Below are 20,259 nucleotides of genomic sequence, written 5' to 3' on the forward strand. Positions count from 1 at the left end.
GCCCCCTGCTGTCTCACTTTCTGCGACTTCCCTGCATTTCATATCTTGGTTTTGCCTTTTGTACAGTATATTTCTCTACCTGCTGGAATGCCTTGTGACATAACGTGGTTGTGTATGTGTGCTGTCCAAGAACTCTGATACATTCTTAGCGTGGGTGACCCTGAAATCATTGCCAATCATCTAGCTGCTGAGTTATACCTTGTACAATCATGTTGTCAAGTTGTATTGTACTGCATATAGTGTGGTACGAGGTGTATTTCCGTAGGATTTTTTTGCTAAAAGTGTTTTTTTTTGCTTTTTTGGCATTCATAGGGACCAAACTGTCAGAAAATGATGGGGTTCAAATTTTCCCGACCCCCACCCCTTATTTGTGGGGTCATATATTTTGGGACCCCCCATAATAGTACGCCAGACAATTAATGTCCGATTTTCATAATATTAGGGTTGTTTTATAGGTTTTTAAATATTCTGAGTTGATTTCTTACACTTTGAAAGTAGCCAGAATAATCTTTTCTGACTTTTGGTTGGGGTCTTTCTTCACCCGGGGCCCCCCGGACTCATCTCAGTACTCATTACATTCCTCGCTCTGCTCCTGTTCCAGAACAATGTCAAATTAGATAATAATTTAAGCATTAAAAGTTTACAAAAATGAGTAGTAGTTAATACCAGGGGTCTTCCACAGGGGGCCGGGACTAGTTTTGCCCCTATTCTTGCACCCATATATGTGATTTGCAAGTATTTCGAATATTATTAGAATATCTTGCGTTTATGTACCTTTGATAGTTTATTAGTATTCTACCATTATTGTTGACAGATGTTACTGCAGGGAATAAAGGTATTGCAACTTCTGACTTTGGGCATGCAGAACGTGTCCATTTATTTCACACACTGCACTCACACTAACAACACAACACACACACACACACACCTATCATCTTAAAGAGCCCATGGTCAATTATGCCTACAATACATTATTTGCAGGATCAATTCATCTTCGTCATCATCATCTTGAATGTCCTCCCTGATAGTGTTGACACAGTCTCCACCATAAAATTTGCAGAGAGGAGTGCAAGGCAGGTTATTGTTTGAGCAGCTGCACCGTCCCTTGCAACCTGCTTTGCAACCACATGTGATGAGCTCAAGTACTGCCTTTGGAGCAGGGAGGGCAAGACACCTGACTGGAACATACCCTCCACTATCTGAATTCCATCCATTTTGTTCGATTGGTGGAAGCTCAGGGCAATTTGTCAGGTATGAATGACTTATCCCGCATTGTGACGTAGTTGGCACATGAGGATATGTGCAGTGCAGCACGAGTTGGAGGTAGCATCTCACCCTCCAAGTTCTTTGACCGAAATAGTTCCCATCTAGTAATGGCAACGTTGTTGGACCTTTTGGACTGTAAACACGGCATGCAAAATGATCCAATGGTGAGGAAAGCTTGCCGTTAACAAGCTCAGGAGGAATGGAACCCATTCCAAGGTCCTTGAAGCAGTTAATGGCAGGATCATCATCATCAAGCCTCAAGTAGGCATTGACCCATGTCTTCTTGGAGATTCCAACAAATTTTCCTACCCAGTCAGCACCAGATAAATTGTGTAGGCCCAGGAAGATTGTGTAGGCCCAGGAAGAATGTAATTTTTTGCCCCATCTGACACAAGCGCTGATGAAACCAGACTCTTCAATGGTGTGTTCTCTTTGAACAGATTGCCTCCACAGTGCAACTCAATCAATTTACATTGCTTGAGAGCATTTTCTCTTGACCTCAATGCAATCTCTCCTGAGAGCTGATAATGTTCTTTCCTTGAAGACCTGGAAGCTTTTGGGAAGCTGTTGAGGTACTGATTCACTAGACCAGAAAGATGAGGTGTGGTAGTGACTAGTCGGTCCAGAGCTGCTTCATCTCTACTGAGTCCAACCATCCCACCATGTCCCTTTAGCTTCTTGATTTCCTGCTCAAGGGCTTGATCTGTGAAGAGATGAGTGAACGGTATCTCTGACTTTGCCACCACAAATTCACCTGACTTCAGTGCGTTCCATGTTTCTGGGTCATCCTGTTCAAGAGCGTTCATTTGGGCAAGATAGACTGGCATCAGTCGAGCATATTTAAGGAGATCACGAGCAAAGAAATACTTGATGAGTTCCTCTAAGGATGTAGGTAGTAGTAGATGAGTAGCCCTCCCAGTCACCTGACCGACGGCGACAACAGAAAGACAAAGAGAAAAGAGAAAGACAGCAGCAGCCTGGCTGATCCTGGCTGATCTTTATTTAGCAGCAATATTTGCTACACTTGGGTCTGAGGCACCTTACTTTGAAAATAGCTGATCTACAAGCTCAAACTACAACCTTGTAGATCAGCTATTGTTGGCTAAAGTTCTCCTTGGAAAAGGGATGCTATGGTTCAAGTGGTTTAATGTAAAAAAAAAAAAAAAGTTCCTATCCCACAATGATTTGGTGGGCCCCTGTATAGTAACTCTGAGGACCCCCTAGGGGTCATCGGCCCCCTGTGGAAGACCCCTGGTATTGGCTACTACTATTTTTTTATATCAGAGCCCAGCTACAAATACTTTTATGCTTCATTTATGATTTAATTTGACAATATTCTCGAGCAGGAGCAGAGCAAGGAATGTAATGAGAACTGGGATAGGCCCAGGGGTCAGTCCGGGAGGTCCCAGGTGAGGAAACACCCCTACCAAAAGTAAAAAAAGATTATTTTGACCACTTTAAAAGTTTAAGAAATCAACTCAGAATGTTTTAAAACATACTAAACAATTCTAATATTATAAAAATCGGACATTAACTGGCTGGCATACTGTTCTGGGAGGTCCCAAATAGATGACCCCCCCAGAAACGGGGTGGGGGTCGGGAAAATTTGAACCCCATCATTTTCTCATAGTTTGGACCCTATAGAACCAAGATCTGCAAAAAAATCAATTTTAGCACAAAAATCCTATGGGAGCTGTTTTTTTGACACCTCGTACCACACTAATAGTCTGTGTGAATGTATAATGTATTTAAATGCATTATTTTGATTAGATTTATTATCGATCATGGCATACGGAGCGACAAGTGGGATAGGCCTAAACACAAAATCAAGAGAGAGGGCTTGAACTTGACACAAATTGCAGGGTAATTAGACTGGTGAACAGACATCGGCTGATGATGTGGCTGAGGGTGTGGCCAGCAGCAAAGATTATTTTTTTTACTTTTTCTTTAAGCGTAATTATACTAACAGCTACAGGTATATGTGCAGTCAAATGATGATCCTCTACTGAGCCATTAACGAGACATTGGGGCGTTGTGTCTGGGACTGCTTGCCTTGTGAGCACGTAATCGTAAACAATCATCCATTGTAAAGTAATGTCTTTGGTTGCCTGTGCTGTTAGCAACAAGTCGTCTGGTGTCTCCGTGCTTCCGAAGTTAATCTGACTACAGGGTGGCTGTGGATTTTGTGATTCCTTTATTCGCACTGGGACGTGCTTTTAATGTGTCAGTTTACCAACACATGCAAATAATGAAAATATGTGCCATTGGACTAGATTGGTGGAGATGGGGAGAGAGAGAGAGAGAGTCATTTATGTAATAGTTTCTAAAATAATATAGAAAATTGCCTTCTCTCCGAAAAACAAACCACAGAACCACAAATACATCCTTTCCACCCAACCAGGTTATTTTTTTATAAGAAGAACATCACTTTATATTGTTAACCCTGCCAGTAGCAATACTAAATCTAACTATAAATGCACCTTCTGTCTGTCTGTCTGTCTGTCTGTCTGTCTGTCTGTCTGTCTGTCTGTCTGTCTGTCTGTCTGTCTGTCTGTCTGTCTGTCTGTCTGTCTGTCTGTCTGTCTGTCTGTCTGTCTGTCTGTCTGTCTGTCTGTCTGTCTGTCTGTCTGTCTGTCCGTCCGTCCGTCCGTCCGTCCGTCCGTCCGTCCGTCCGTCCGTCCGTCCGTAACTCCAGAACCATTCGTCCACTTTTCACAATCAGTTTGTACTCTTCAGACACAGACAGTTAAAACAGGTGCTATGATGACGGGTATTATTAGGTTCCCAAGTTGCATGGGCCCGATGGGCACAGGTCTAGTATAATAAAATAACGAGAACACTTGACCACTTGTTCATGAAACTTGGTGGTAGTAGTAGTCTACCCCAAAGAGATGACACACCTGTGGGTCAAAACGGTGACGATAAAGGTTAACATGTTCAACATTAAAATGGTCATATCTCAGAGTCAGGATCCAAGAGATGTAGAACACAAGAAATGTAGAGGTGGTGTAGGCATCTTTCTCTTTTTCTTTTCATCTTTTTCTCTCAAATGAGTCATTCCAAATTCCCGATTACGTATTCTAGTCCCACTCCCTTGTCACTGCTGACTCATCATCATCATAACCTTTATTTTTGCCTTTATTGATAGTTAAATTGAAGTGAAGATGGACAGGAAAGAGGGAAGGAGAGAAGAGACACGTAGCAAAGGTGGTCATGAACGGGACTGGAACACGCGACACGCCGTCAGCCCATCGGGCGCCCCAGGCCCAGACTGTCAGCCCATCGGGCGCCCCAGGCCCAGACTGTCAGCCCATCGGGCGCCCCAGGCCCAGACTTAATTCCTTTGGTCCTATGGAGAGCACAGGCAACCATGTAGTTGGTAGACAGCTTGTACACGAAAACTGTCCATATAACAGACATCACAGTTGTTTTTAAGTTGGGTAAAACCAAAATCTAGTTCCTCATTTAGCACAGTACAATCCTGTTTCCTAAAGCCAAGCTTAGCACCTCTACTCGATGAATAGTGGAAAGAGAGTGAGTTCACGCTACTTATATATCTTCCAGGCTTTGTTACTATGTATGTGTGTGTTTTCTATTGACATTGTGTTACATAAGGATAATTCCGGCAGGAAATCCCCCTGCCCCAAACTACCCCCACCCCAAAATGGGATGGTTCCTTGTCCCATCTGGAGCGAAGCAGCCATTTCACAAAGCATATTCTAATGGCTGGCTGCACTGCGGCAGTCTTGTAATAGTTAATATAGCGGCTTTGGGTGGGTCATATTTACTGTCTCACATCACCTGGCATGGTCCATGTGCCAGACTGACGGATGCAAATCTGCTGTGCTGTGTGCTTCTCCGGCGGTGCCGTCCCTGGACGAACCACGCAAACCCAGATTGACCCAAACCCAGGATTACACCAGGCATTCAATCTGATGTTTAATTCTGTTTAAGTTATATAAGCCACTACGGAGGCTTTGCCATCACTGCTGCACCACTATGATTATTGCTACAGTTTCAGTAGGTGGCCTGCCTTTATCCAGGTGTCGGGTGTCTCTGATACATGCATTGTTCTCTCTTGTTTGAGAGTGAACGCCATGTCAAACTTGGAGATGCTCCGATAATCGGCCACAGATCGGTGATCAGCAATTTTCCCTGGAGAAACTGATCTTTTACACCACTTTGTTTTGATTTCAAAAACATTTCTTTGCAAAAAATAATGAATGAATGAACAGAAATCAAACATAAATATGAAAAAAAAAAACAGCTTGACATAACCACAACAATACAGCATTTTTGACATAATAATTTTGGTAATATTCAAATTTGCCTCTTACACACAAGATCGGTATCGGCCGATCATGAGATCAGTGATCGGGATCGGTCCCCAAAAACTGATCAGAGCATCCCTAGTCAAACTCCTTGCCAACGTTTTGCAGTTTAACGTGAATTAGCTATAGGCAAACATTTACCACCGGAATATAACAGAGTCAGACCTCTTCCAGATTGCTAGGTATAGGAACCTCTGCCTCTGGCAAGTTCACCATACTCAAGGAAGTACTTTTAATGAAAACATTAAAGATGGAGTGCCGTGATTCTTTCCCCACCCTAAATAATGATCATCAGGTATTATTATAAGGAGGAAGATGTTGAAGATATTGTGATGTCACTATATCACTGTTTTTTCATTGTCACGTTTGACTACAGTATCAAGGTTTTTCAGTCTCCAGGAAAAAACCCTAAATACAAAGGGAAGACATCAGTGTACATAACAACCACACCCAGGGGTCTAATGAAGTAGTGTCACCTCATAAACACATGAAAAACTAGAAAAACTAGAAAAATCTTTAAAATCGTTAAACAAATCCCACTGTCTATACTAGGAGTCTCTCATCTTTTGTAGTCTTGGAGATATTGCTTTACCTCTTGATGCAGGGGCTTTGGAACTGACATGTATGTCTTTTAAACAGGTGTCTTGTCATGCAGCGTGATATGCATATTTAGAGATGGAATTGACCTGACGTCACCGTCATCATAGGAGAAAGCATTGCACTCCTCTCTCAACAGCTGTCTCACAACCTGCTGTTCATCATCGCTGAGGTGGTCTAGCTTCACAGGAGGGTCCCACGGTTCAGTAGCACTTCAATAACATTAAACCCAATAATTGGATGCTCAGCTACCTTGGAGTCACCTGACACCAGCATAAGGACAAGCAGTGTCTCTTCTGAGTGTGGATCTGTTAACTGGAACTGTACCTCCACCCAGCCATCAAATAGGATCTTGGTTTGGTTTGCAGCTAACCCCACCAGTGGCTCCTCTCCCAACAGGTCTTCAAGGGGTCTCACTTCACTGTGTTCTTTCCTCCATTCATCATTGATGAGGCTCTCTTGATCCCCTGTGTCCCACAGTGCTTCAACTGCAACAATATCTAGTTGACACTGTACTAGGCATCTATTTCCAATCAGGCCAATGAGCTTGGCTTGATGGCTTGAAGGTAAGTATTGGACAGATGTGTCACACACAGACGGTGTTCTGTCTGTCAGTTTGTTAGTGTATGACTGGTCTTCATTACCTGCTGTGGTCTGTTGTAGTGGTGGAGCTTTTTGACAGGGTGTTGCATTTGTCTTGGACTTGGAGAGATGGAGGGCTACTGGTGGTCCTGGCTCAGCAACCCCCTCCCGTTTCCCTGAGCTGGTCTCCTCAGTCTGCAGCCTCGGGAAAGGTGCCCTTCATGCCCACAGCGATAACAGTGATTACATGACTCACCGACATTTGCCTCTTGCCTCATGCTTTGCATCCTTTGGTCCACTGTACGGCTGATGGTGGCCTTTGGCCCTGCATGTTGATGCGACTTTGTGGCTTCCATTGTCTCAAGGAACATCTTCTTAATCTCCATCACTTCTGCTTTTAGGTCTTCTATGCACTTACTTGAGTCCACATCAAGCACTTTGCCTTGCTTTTTCTTCACTCCTAGTGGAACTTCCTCTCTTCCCACAGCAACATAATCTTTTGTCCCAGTCTCACCGCTGTGTTTTGTGTGGATTTCATTCAGCTTAGGCTGCTTCCATGCTGCTGTCTTCCTCTGCTTGTTTTGCCGTTCTTGTTCCAGGCTAGCAGCCTCGTCTATTCTCTCTATTATTTTATTATCCATCACTGTTGGGTTGCTAAGGTAAGGTTTGATCTGATACTTCACAGATTAGTCCCGTCTCCAGTGATCTCAGGAACTTGCGTTGGATTAGGTCTGTGCTGAACTGTTCTCCTTCTTCCTCATCCCCGATTTCCATGTTAATTTATCTCTCAGCTCTATTGCTCTGAATAAGAAACTTTGGGCCGATTCTTTGGGATCTTGGGAGATGTTCATTAATCTGTGCAGCAGGTCTGCTGAAGAGTCAACTTTATAGTGTCCTTTCAGGATGGTCTTCAGTGTCTGAACTCTGAAGTGTGAGGCCTCGCTTTATTTCTAGTAGGTCGTGCAGGTGAAGGCCAGGGCTAACGGCTCTCACCATTGCCTCAATGATTTCCACTTCAGAGTAACCCTTCTTCACTTCAGATTCCATCTGATTGGTGAGGCTGGTGTAAGAAAGTTTTTATTTCTGGCCGGCTTCCCCAATTTGTCCACTGATCTGTAACTTCTTCCTCAGGGTCACTTCTGGTGCTGCAAGAGGTGTTGGTATGGCTGTTGCCTTCCGTTCATTCCCTGCTGGGACGCTGGTCTTGGGCTTTTCTCCTAGTCTGCTCGACGTGCTTCCGCTTAAGCTTGCTGGAGCTGTGCATATTCCTCTTTCAATGTTTCTATCTCGCTGGTCTTTTCTTTATCTTCTGGCTGTTGCAGGCAGGCAGGGCTCGTCTGGTTTTGGCCTGGAATCCCCCATCTGCTGGTGCACTGCACTTTAGTTGCTCACACACATGGATGAGTGCTGGTTTCTCTAATGTCAGTAGCAGTGAGCTAACATCATCCTGCAGCTGCTCCATGTCTGTTTTGTCCTTGGTAGTTCGTCTCTTGGTAAAGTGGCTGAGTGTCTTTATACTTTCTCAGCAGCAGTGCCTCCAAAACTATGTAGTGCTCTCAGAAAAACAAGACTGCTCCCTGGTGCCACATATTTTAATTTATATAATTGTTTATGGAATGCAGAAAATACAAAAACAATGTGTCAGGCAGAGAATAATGACTGGTTCTCTGCTGCTCTGTTCACATAAACTGAATTTCCTGCTCTAGTCCCTTTCAGAATAAAAGCAGGGTTTTCTTCCTCCATTGGCTTCCTCGTTCACGTACTTATATGACGTCAGAATTTCATGCATGTCTTCAGCTGAGTGGAAGCCCCCCCATTAATGTTAGTTTGCAATTGCATTACATGCACTTTCTTTCCACTTACAGTGTGCTCAATACATGCCTGGAAACCGCTGCTGCCTGGCTGAGCCGCAGGGCTGTTCCTCTCTCACTATGCCAGGTGCCTATTATTTATTGATCTAATGACCCACTTTATCAGGGAGGTATCACTGTCACTGTCCAGGAGATGCTCAAATAGCCCAAGGGAAGATGGATAGCTTGCATGCACACACGCAGACATGCACACACATACACAAGAGACATCACGAGATATTGTATACAGAGCGGGAGACACACACACACACACACACACACACACACACACACACACACACACATACACACACAGATGAGAAGGTCACTGCTCGCAGTAAAGCCCACAACCAAAGTGGTGTTCTTTTTAGCCTAATCAGCTGTTCCATCTTCCAACCCACCGCTTCTCTCTTGACCTGAGACGGAAATTGTGTGTGTGTGTGTGTGTGTGTGTGTGTGTGTGTGTGTGTGTGTGTGTGTGTGTGTGTGTGTGTGTGTGTGTGTGTGTGTGTGTGTGTGTGTGTGTGTGTGTGTGTGTGTGTGTGTGTGTGTGTTCGTGTGTGTGAGAATGGGCTGTACTGTCTGATGTGGGTTAAGTGTCAAAACATATCTTGGGTAGACATCGTGCTTGCACTTTGCTCTTCTGTGATTCACAGATCACTTTTGTTCATGTACAGTATGCAGTATTCATATGTACAGTATGCTGTTTTGCATGCAAGTTTGCCTGGAACTTTTATGTTTTGTTGAAAAGTTCCAGGGGGAACTTCATAAAATGTATTGATTGAACAGGACCGCATGAAAGGATAAACCACAATACATGCACACAATGGGCAATACTACATGGAAATGGCGAAAACATGTATTGATTACAGATTTGTATTCCTGCTGGACCTACTGCTACTGCCACTAAGAATAAAATATGATCAGGAGTTGGGCCATTTTGGTCGGCTGACACATGCAGGGCACACAGCGGAGCAGGCGTTTGATGTTCACACTTCCTCCAGTGTCTGAACTCGTTCAAACACATCATCTGCTGTGCGGTTCTCCTTTTCCGCACATCTTGTGACTCCCCGAACCAACTGCTCCACTGCAGCATAAGGCCATTGTGGAGATGGCTTGCTAAAATAGCACGTTTGACTGGTGCTGACCGTCCTACTGAAGCAGTGGCTGGTAATGGCAGTTAAAAGCAGAAAGGCAGCTGGTGTGTGTGTGTGTGTGTGTGTGTGTGTGTGTGCGAGCGTGCGCATACTACTTAAGTGCATGCACTGTCTGTTCTTAACTCTGTGTGTGTGCGTGAGTGCACTTACACATACTGTGACATACTGGCGTCTGTATCACCTGTCGTGTCATGTTGGCACCATTGTGGAAGGCAGGGTGTTCCGTGTGCTCGAGTGAAGTGCTTAAACTTTACGAGCGCTCCCTGTAACGCGTGAAGTTCCTGTTCCTCTTGTCAGCACTGCGTCTGTCTCCGACCAACGACCCCAGCCGTCCCGCCGGCCGTGGTCACGGGGCCGCCTGTCTGTTGTCAGGCTGTGTGTGTCGGTAGCTAAGCAGCCGGTGGCGCGCGGCCAGCGAAAAGGGCTCGCCGTAGCCGAGTTGCTGAATCTGAGAGCTTAGTCAGGAGTCACACTCAGACACATGGACACACACACACACACGCACGCACACACACACACACACACACACACACACACACACACACACACACACACACACACACACACACACACACACACACACACACACACACACACACACACACTTAAACAATGCACTTACAATATGTGCACCCACGGAGAATATACAATATGCTCCGTGCTTACACAACATGCACACCCACCATAAACAGAGACACGCATCTATGTACACACGCAATGCTCAGAGACATAATATGCCTGTGTTATGCTGATGGGAGAGCATGCTTACAGCTTGTGAAACTATTTGTTTTTCTGCATTGTTGCTCTCACACACACACACACACTAAAGCCTTGTAATTGCACGCCAGTGTTGCACACTGAAAATAGCACATATACGCAATGCTGTAACACGTTGTTAGATTGGCTACTTTCAGCATGCTAGCATCACCAAGATGCAGCCAATTTTTAACCCATTTAGATCAGAGGCTGACGATTCTTACACGTTCAAGTCAAGATATTTTGAAAATGTTAAAAAATAACATGTACACAAGCTTGCAGATCTGTTTGTAGATCTGCAGTTTTTTACGTTTAAAACGCAATGCTTTCCTTGTTTTAATGGGTTTTAAAGAGGCATAATTCTGACCCCAACCCTTAGCCTAACCTCTTAAGGTCTAATTCTATCCACAACTCTACCCTGGATCCTTTCATAAATGTAACCCTAACTCCCCAAATATTTTTACAATTTCTCTTGTGAGGACCGGGAAAATTGTTCTGACAATGTCTATTTCTCAAATTCTGCTATACTTCTGGGGGCATTTAGACCTCACAAGTACACACACACACACGCACACACACATGCTTGTAAACTGTTTGTCACCCATGGCAACAAGCTGGAACGAACGATGAATGGTGTGGAGGGGGCGAAAGTGCAGGAAATGAGCGACGGAGGAACGGAAGGAAGGAAGAACGGACAGCTCATCATCAGGGCAACAGATTATAGAAGTGACTGACCACACCTGGGAGAGAGGTAGAGGGAGGGAGAGAGAGAGAGAGGGAGGGAGGGAGGGAGAGAGAATTGTGTGTTGCACTACCATAAGTGCACACATCTGTCTAGTGATGCAACCAATATGACGTTTTGAGGCAGATACAGACATAATTATTTTTTCCATTTTTGTCCAACAGTTTGTACAACATTGGTTAAGATTTTCACATATGCCTGACTTGAGATAAGTAGTTAGGGGAGTTGCAACACACGTATAAAATCGGACCAATACGATCCAACCTGCTCGTGCTCATCAGAACAGTTTTAGGGGTTCACTGTCTTGCCCAAGGACACTTCAAAACAGCCAAGAGGAGATTGAAGCTGGAACCTACTGATTCCAAACAGACCGCACTGCCTCCGGGGCCAAAACAGCAGAAATAGCTGATCAAAAAGTATATACCGTATATATAAAACTGAAATTAATGATGTATTCATATGTTCCAATGTTGAATGCCAAAAACACAATTAAATTGTTAATCGCAAATTATATTGTCACAAAATGCCCACACGCACATCCTTCATTTGATCCCAGGATCCATAGGGTAATAATCAATCACTCGCACCAGCTAACTGAACCCCTGACACTATTCTGTGTACACTATGTGTGTTTACGTGAGGCACTTTACCAGCATGTTGTTTCTAACCTTCTTAGTGTGCCGTAGTGACTGATCACTGATAGTGCATCTTTCTTTAAGATGACTTAGGTCGCCTTCACACCAGAAAGCTTTACTGCGATAAAATGAATCCTGCTGCATATTGTCGGAAAGTGCCCTTCGTTTGGCAGGTGTGAGGCCTCATTCGAATCGTAATGCGCATCAAAGAACCGCATTCTACTCCGCCAAAAAATGGGGGTTTCGCTTTGCTTCCAATCGCATTTGATTTCGATTCGGTGCAGGTGGGAATCCGCAGCAAATAAAGGAAATGAAGCTAAACGCAGTTGGAGACGGAGAAGGGATATTCATTTTACGCAGCGCAAAGATGTCCCGTTTAACCGTGGATAGACGTGGGTAAATAAGGAGACTGAAGCCCTCATTGAAATATGAGGATGAGTACATTAATCAATTGCTTAAGGAAACGCATAAAACACTGCGTGTGCACATAAGAGTGAGAGAGAGTTTGCATGGTTCCTCAACCTCATGTATCACTCTTTCATGTATCACTATTTCAACAATGTGTTTGTGCAGTGTACAGTATGTGCATGTGTTGTAATTAACATACATAATGTTTTTTAACAAATCATTGTATGCTTCGCAGATGGCTTTGCGGACAAGTGTACAGCAGAACAAAATTACTCAAATACTATAAAAGCTATAAAATATATACATTACATACACAATATATATTCTAATTTCTAAGCAAAACGTGGGTGTATTGTACATACACTGAGACTAAAATGTTCACACAATGAATAATTTTGCACATAAAAATAACAATAGGGTAAAGGGGTAGGGGTTGGTCTGGTGTTGGTCTCTCTCTCTCTCTCACACACACACTACCTCACTTACTCAATCACACACACACACACACACACACACACACACACACACACACGCACACGCAACCCTAAGATTAACCTCCCTGTGTTAGCGTAGCGTAGACACACTCTTCCTACTCCCTCGCATTTCACACCATTCCACAACTCCCTTCTTGCTTTGTGTCTCTCTCCACAGGGTATTCTAGTGTGTAAGCTGACGTAACCGGGCCTCCGCAAGTAAAACTAATAATAATAATGTTAATGGAATTGTCGCCTCGTTTGTATTGGCTTTGACTGCTGTACTATAGTGAGTGTTTCTGTTGCTTTATGAAGTGAAAGGCTCAACCAGTAGCTTGCAGGCTATAGTGGTGGTGTAATGGTTCATATCTTGATAGTGATGATATGCTCAGCAGGACGACATGATACAAGCCACATCATTGGCCCTGGGTGCTTAACCCGGAACGCTTAGCTTTTGTCACCTTAGCTTTTCACCACTTCAACTCTTATTTTAAACTTTAGCTATTGAAAAAAAAATGCATATATTTATTTATATAGTATATATTATCATTCTGAGGGTCCTCGCCATGATGAAACCGTTTGAGCACCAGTGCACCACTGACAGAAAACTGATCACCCATCGGCATCCACTGTGGGGTCCGATGGGTGGCGCATGGTCAGGAAAAAAATGATTTGATTGGAGAAAAAATACAAATAGCCTAGGATCAAACCCTCTTCTGTGCCTCTCCCACGCTGTGTCCCTCTTAGCTTTCCTACTGAAAAAGAGCTAAATCGTACTAATATTACGAGTGGCCTGCTTGCTCTCCTTTCAGGAAAGAAAAATAGCAAAGGTGCAATATTTGTGTAATCCATCTAATGAATATTCACTGTCTGTACTCTGTACACTGCCTGGCTTAACGCTGTAACGCTGGCTCTCATTGTGTGCAAAGATACATTCTCCTCGGGGCTGGGTAAAGATCTATTCTCCACTCTCTCTCGCTGCATGTGTGTTGTTGCTTGCTTAGGGAAGTAGAATAACTGCAGCATATTATATAGAGCTGTTGGCGTTGTTGAGGGAACCTGTCGGGATAAGTTCCAGATGTGATGCTCGCTCTCATGCTTTCACTGTGTGTGCCTGAGTTCATGGAACGAGAGCTGTATACCATTTCTGTTTTTGTCCCACCCTTCAGTGTCAACATTTATTTATTTACAAATGTTCAGGTGTTAATCTAAACCAATTCCAGTGACTGAGGCAGGTATTACGTTATGGTTGTCAGGGGTTGCTTGAGGACGTTCTGTGAGATTTCATGTTGATGGTTATAACATTATTTGTGATCAAACCTGTGGCCTGTAACTGTAGGACGCAACAACAGTGTTGTTTTAGTCGACTAGTACTATGACGAAAAATGTTCGTCGACTACCTTTTTTCACTGACAAAAACGACATAAAAACTAAATAAAAACTAAGCCATGATGACTAAAACTATGACTAAATATACTGTCGATTTTGTCAACAAATAAAAACTAGACTAAAATGTTAGGAAGGGACTATAGTGGACAAGATATCCAGTATAAGTAAAGGACAAGTCATTTTACACTTTGTTGCATGCTGAAAAATAGCAGATGTACAAGCTCGACGTGTCACGCTGCGATGCGGTGTGAGCTTGTAGATCGGCTATTTTCAAATCAGTGTAAAATCAGCCACTATGACGGCATCAAGGCAAAATACATTTTAGTTGACTAAATCATCTGTAGATTTAGTCAACTAAAATATCATATTTAGTCAACTAAAACTATACTAAACACTAAAACATTCCGTGTGACAAAATGTGACTAAAACTAAATTAAAACTATTCAAGAGACTGTGACTAAAACTAAAATAGAAATTTGCTGCCAAAAACAACACTGCTGCTCAAAGATACACCCGGTCGGTGTGAGGAGACTCCTCCACAGCTGTGAGAGGTGCTGATTGAGTTCTGAGATATATTGAAGTCTACGAGTGGGGAGGGGACGTCGATGATTAAAAAGAATGAGTTACCTTTCCTGTTCTGCTATGAGAGGCCTCCGTTTACCACTCTTTGTTGTTGTCGGGCAGAAATCCTTCTATGCATGAGCATAGAATTACCCCCATAAATGAATTCCCTACTTTGTGTCGCGCAAAGTTAGCAAAGAGACGAACTACAAGCTCACAGCGCAGCGCAATACGTTTTTTGAAATGATTTTGAATGGTTTTGAAAGTGAAATATTTATAAATATTTAACCAATATAAAGTAACGAGCTTGTGACTAAATAATAACTACATTGCATTCATTGCAACACAGGTTCTTTTTTTCTCTCTGTTTCCTGAAATGTAACGGTTTTGGTTTTGGACATGCAAGGTTTCCTCCTGACACCAACGATATTGATGTCCAGAGTGCTTATTCTGTGGAAACGTAATGGAAACGACTGGTACACTTTGTGCAAAGGCATCATCTTTTCTCTCACTCAGAATAATTTCCTGTGTCTTAGGTAGAAAGTAAGTGTGCGTGCGTGCGTGTGTACGTGCGCGCGCATTATGTATGTGTGTGTGTGTGCTGTGCACTGTTCTAGTTTAGAGAGGTGATTTCCTTTGTGGGATTCCATTGAGCGTGTGTGGTGCAGCTGTGATTGACAGACTTCTGAAGATGATGGACACCATATGTTCTGAACCCTGTCAGTGCATGTGAAAACTCCCGTTTCCTGTCAACTGTGTGTGTGTGTGTGTGTGTGTGTGTGCGTGTGCGTGTGTATAATACCGTGAGAATTGAGAAACGTTGCCACGGAGTTGATTTTGTGACATTTTTGTACAGCCTACACAAGCTAGCCGAAGTGGTTGTTTCCAGTGGTGTAAAGTAACTAAGTATATTTACTACTATAAAGTACTGTACTTAAGTACACTTTTGAGGTATTTGTACTTTACTTGAGTACTTCTACTCCACTACATCTGGGATCCAAATATTGTACTTTTACTCCACTACATTTATTTGAAAACTTTAGTTACTTTGCAGATTTTGATTATTATTACAAAACATACACTAACTACTTCAACATTTCGGCCATTTGAAAATTGCCGATTTACAAGCTCACAATGCGTCGAGAGTGAGTCACACCGCGCAGCTGGCCTGACGCAAGTGTGGAGCTAGCTGGTGTCATCATAACCGGGACACTCTTCGCTCTGTGCCGATATATCATCTTCATCACTCAAACCATTTGTTTTAGATGGAATGGAATTTATTTCTGACATGTCCTAGCTAGGAGGATCAAAGTACAATCCTAGGATATGATCATAGATTATATTAAGAGAGGTTATTCCACACAAGACCTGACTTGCTCCTGCTCTAAAAGGTACCTTGAGGTCAAACCTAAAGCCGAAGCCACAGGGAGGTGATTTCCCATGACATTTAGCGGAAAAGGTGCACTTCAAATTGTTGAAGAAAGTTATCCATAGTATTGCGGAACTGTTTTAAACATTGCATTAAAACAGATTTATATATTTGAGGTGAGACAGAAAAACAGCATATTATTAACCAACACCAACTCAGTTTCCTGCCATTCAGTGTTAGGTCTATACAGTAACCTTGACCCTTTGCCCAAACTACTGTAGGTTTCTGTATTATTTATTCTTTTCAACGCACTAAGCCTTACTTTGTGTCGTGATGGTAAATATGATATTTTGGCCTATAACGGCATACCCAAAATAGAGACCTCAGGTTGAAAGTGGCTAAGTACATTGAAATGTGTGGAAAAGGATGATGTGACTTTGAATGCTGGAACGACTTGGAGTATAAGATGTTTAGTTGGAAGGCCTCTGCTTGACCCTCTCTGTTCAGGCTAGTGGGACTACACCAGGCTAATCTATCCTGCAACAGAGTCGTGACCAACAAAATTGTGCGCGTGTGTGTGCGTGCGTGCGTGTGTGTGTGTGTGTGTGTGTGCTCTTACTTTTTTTCCAAATTAAGTCAAATACTGACCATGTGTTGTGGAGAATGTGGACTCAGTCTGGTGGTATTTTGGCATGAAACAAACCTAAACACTTAAACTAACCCCAACCAAAGGAGCCATGCCAAACACAAAGCACAGTAACATTGCCTAACTGTAACCAAAATAGAATAACTAAAGTAAACAAAAACTAAAAAACATAACACACAAAAACTGAGCATAAAGCCAAAGTGACAAGTCCATAACAAAACAATGGGTAGTTAATTTTCATTTTTAATTATTCTTTATTTACCCAGGGAAGTAGCTGAGCACAGATACTCATTTTCAGCAACGCCCTGCACATAGAAACACAGACACACACACACACACACACACACACACACACACACACACACACACACACACACACACACACACACACACACGCATTAAAACCTGGGAGCTGACCAGTACAACCACAGTCTTATACTGTTGGCCACTAAGCAGCTCCAGGGGGAGCAGTTGGGGATTCAGTGCCTTGCTCAAGGACATGGTCCACATTTTCATTTGTGTATGTAACCTTTGTGAGCTACAGTACAGTGAGCACACTACATGCATTGGTAAGGGCTGTGCCTTTCTTGGGATTATGTATGAACCTCGTGCACACACACACACACACACACCTCACCCCTGCCCACTTTGACAGGCTGGGATGGCTTAGGGTCGACGACAGAGTACAGCATCTTGCAATGGGTTTGGTCCACAAGATTTGATACACCACCAAGATACCCATGTCCCTGTCTAGAATACTTCCTTAATGTTAACAAAGTCCACACCCACAACACCAGAGGGAGTGCAACAAACCATGTACAACCCAGATTCGGCACAAACAAGGGTCTAAATTCTTTTCGCTCCTATGCCACCAAAATGTGGAACGACCTACCAACAGTCATTAAGACATGTGAATCCCTTGACTCCTTCAAAACCGCTCTCAAAGGGCACCTACGGACGGCTGCAATTCGAAACTGGCCCCCGTAAAATCTGAATCCCCCCCACCGCCTTTCCCCTCACTGTATATGTTTCTTTTCCCTTTTTGCCTCCTTTATGATGAATTCCTGTTCTGTTCTTTAACTATATAGAAGTGTCTATTTGTACGTCTCTGAATGTTTTGATGAATTGAACAAAGTGGACACTGTTGTAAACAAGTGTAATGCTTAATTGGGTCGTCCACTCACAGTTAACAGTCTTTGTATTGAGTTTGTGCTTGAAATGTACTGTAATTCTGCAAACTGTTAATAAATATTTCAATCAATCAATCAAACACACACACACACACACACACACACACACACACACACACTATCCAAACTTGGTACTGAAATTTCTATTTTAGTTTTCTCACCAACTGTCAATCTCACTCCTATTATCTTTTTTCCATGACTTATTTTCTTTCTCGTGTGTGTGTGTGTGTGTGTGTGTGTGTGTGTGACTGTGTGTGTGTGACTGTGTGTGTGTGTGTGTTTGTCACTAATGTGTGCCCAGGTCAATAATTCCACAGGAAGCACACACGCGTTCACGTCCGTCCTGTTTTATTCACGTGAGCATTAACCTGACAAAGACCTCGTTGGCCATCACAATAACATCACTAATGAGCTTTGAGTGAGAGATATGAAAGTATTTCCCTATTTCCAGCCAGCTGGGTTTGACAGTGTAATCTTTGCTAAGCGTGTTTGCAACAAAGAGACCCGCCGTAAGACCACACGCACGCGTGTCAACTGGTGCCATGGAGGCTCAGCCACCACAACATCCCGGGTTCCATTCCCAGCTTGACATTAATGTTGCACTCACTGTCACCTCATCTGTCTCTGTGCTCACGCACTCTCCCGTCCCTCGACATATACTGTACATCTTTGAGAACCACTGCTGTCTGCTGTAGAGGAACACCATTATGATGATGGTTTTCTTTGGTGACCTTGTTTGCCCTGGCCTGTGAGTGACTAAGAACTGTGTCAGGCAGGGATTATCTGCAGTCTGCTTTGTTGGAGCGTACAGTTGAGGTCTTATCTTTGATCTACCTTTGCTTTCTTTCTCGCTCTTACCTCCCTGAAGAAATGCATATTTGTGTTCATAGAAATTGACAAATGACCAAACAAAGAGATGAGATAGTTTGTTTTAGATATAGTTTGGTGACGTCAGAGACTGACCCCAAACCCCCCATATTCAGAGCTTATACAATTTGGGGATCTGGTACCAGCTTAGGAGCCTTGACCTAACAAAATGTACCAGATGTACACAAAATGTACACAGTATGTAATAGGAACTGAATCTCTCTCTCTCTCTCTCTCTCTCTCTAGGGCAGGACAGGGCAGTGGGTGCTGCCAACGACGGACGCATGAAGGATGAGAGGGCGGAGCTGAGGCTCAGCTGACCCTTCCTCTTCCCCTTCCTCCTCTTCCTCCCCTGTCTTCCAGTAACCAGCGACTGTTTTCCCTCCTCTCTCCTTCCCGTCTCTTCTCGCCCTCCCCCGGGGGTTGAACCTCACCATCTCCCATCCACCGCCTCCTCCTGTAACCTCAGCCAGCCGTGCCCAATGTACTCCCCCGAGCAGGAAAACATCTCCACTACAGCCTCCACCAAAGTGCCAGTCAAGTATGGAGAGCTCATTGTGCTGGGGTAAGCACCTGTAACCAGACTCGCACTCAAACTGTTGTCACTATCCTGTGTGTGTGCGCGACTGCGCGTGTGAGTGTGTGCGTGTGCAGTGTCACTCTGTCCGCAATGGCTCAATATTCGCAGTTACACACATGACATCGTCAACTTATAAGACCATTAAGCTACTGTATATAATTCAGTATTTGACATACAGTGTGGTGCAGTTTGACCTATCAAGGTGAAGAAGGTCAATTATGGGTTGACACATTGTCGTACAGTACATAACTGTATTCCTATTCCTGTATTGTATGAGCTATTCCTCATAGAAGGAGGTGATTGATTTAATTCGAAAGTTTCCTGCTTCAAGCCTTGTAGGATAGTGTAAATGTGTGTTAAAATGTGGCGTTGCATGACTCGACTACTGATGGTAGCACATTGTGGCTGGTTTATAGTTATGGCCTACATTGAATGATTAATGATAAATACAGGGCTAGAAAACCATACTTATGAATCCATGCAGGGCCTACATACACCTTGCGTTGCAGAACACAGTCCCATTCTCAAGACTCCACCAGTCAAGTGCCAGTCAAGAAGGAAGAGGTCATTGAGTTGGGGTCAGCAGTAAGTGTCAGAGTTTTCTGCCCCACGAAGGGATGGACTTTCACTGTATAGTTTTAGACTGTGACGGAGGGGCGCCGTCTCGAGCCAACTTTAGCCGCGAGAGACGCCTCCGAGCGAGCTAAAGTGAGCAAGATGCCGTGTCGAACATAGAACGCAGTTCGCTTGAGGCGACTCAGCCCCGTTGGAGTTGCGACCCCCTCCTACAATGAACACAGCAGAGAGCTCCCTACCCCACTGACTCACCCAATCACAAGCCGCGGCGCTCTTTCCAGACC

General features: G+C 43.7%; 1 protein-coding gene across 1 annotated transcript in view; it reads left to right on the forward strand.

Annotated features, from left to right (window-relative positions):
* peli1b (pellino E3 ubiquitin protein ligase 1b) overlaps nucleotides 1–20,259 on the forward strand; it is a 59,656-nt gene that overhangs the window by 22,081 nt on the left and 17,316 nt on the right. The window contains exon 2 of the mRNA XM_083775552.1: nucleotides 19,066–19,384. Within this exon, the coding sequence (XP_083631678.1) occupies nucleotides 19,302–19,384 (83 nt within the window). The 5' untranslated portion in view covers nucleotides 19,066–19,301. The remainder of the gene's footprint in view (nucleotides 1–19,065; nucleotides 19,385–20,259) is intronic.

This window comes from Protomyctophum parallelum (genome assembly GCF_964188405.1).
Source record: "Protomyctophum parallelum genome assembly, chromosome: 10".
Taxonomy (NCBI): Eukaryota; Metazoa; Chordata; class Actinopteri; order Myctophiformes; family Myctophidae; genus Protomyctophum; species Protomyctophum parallelum.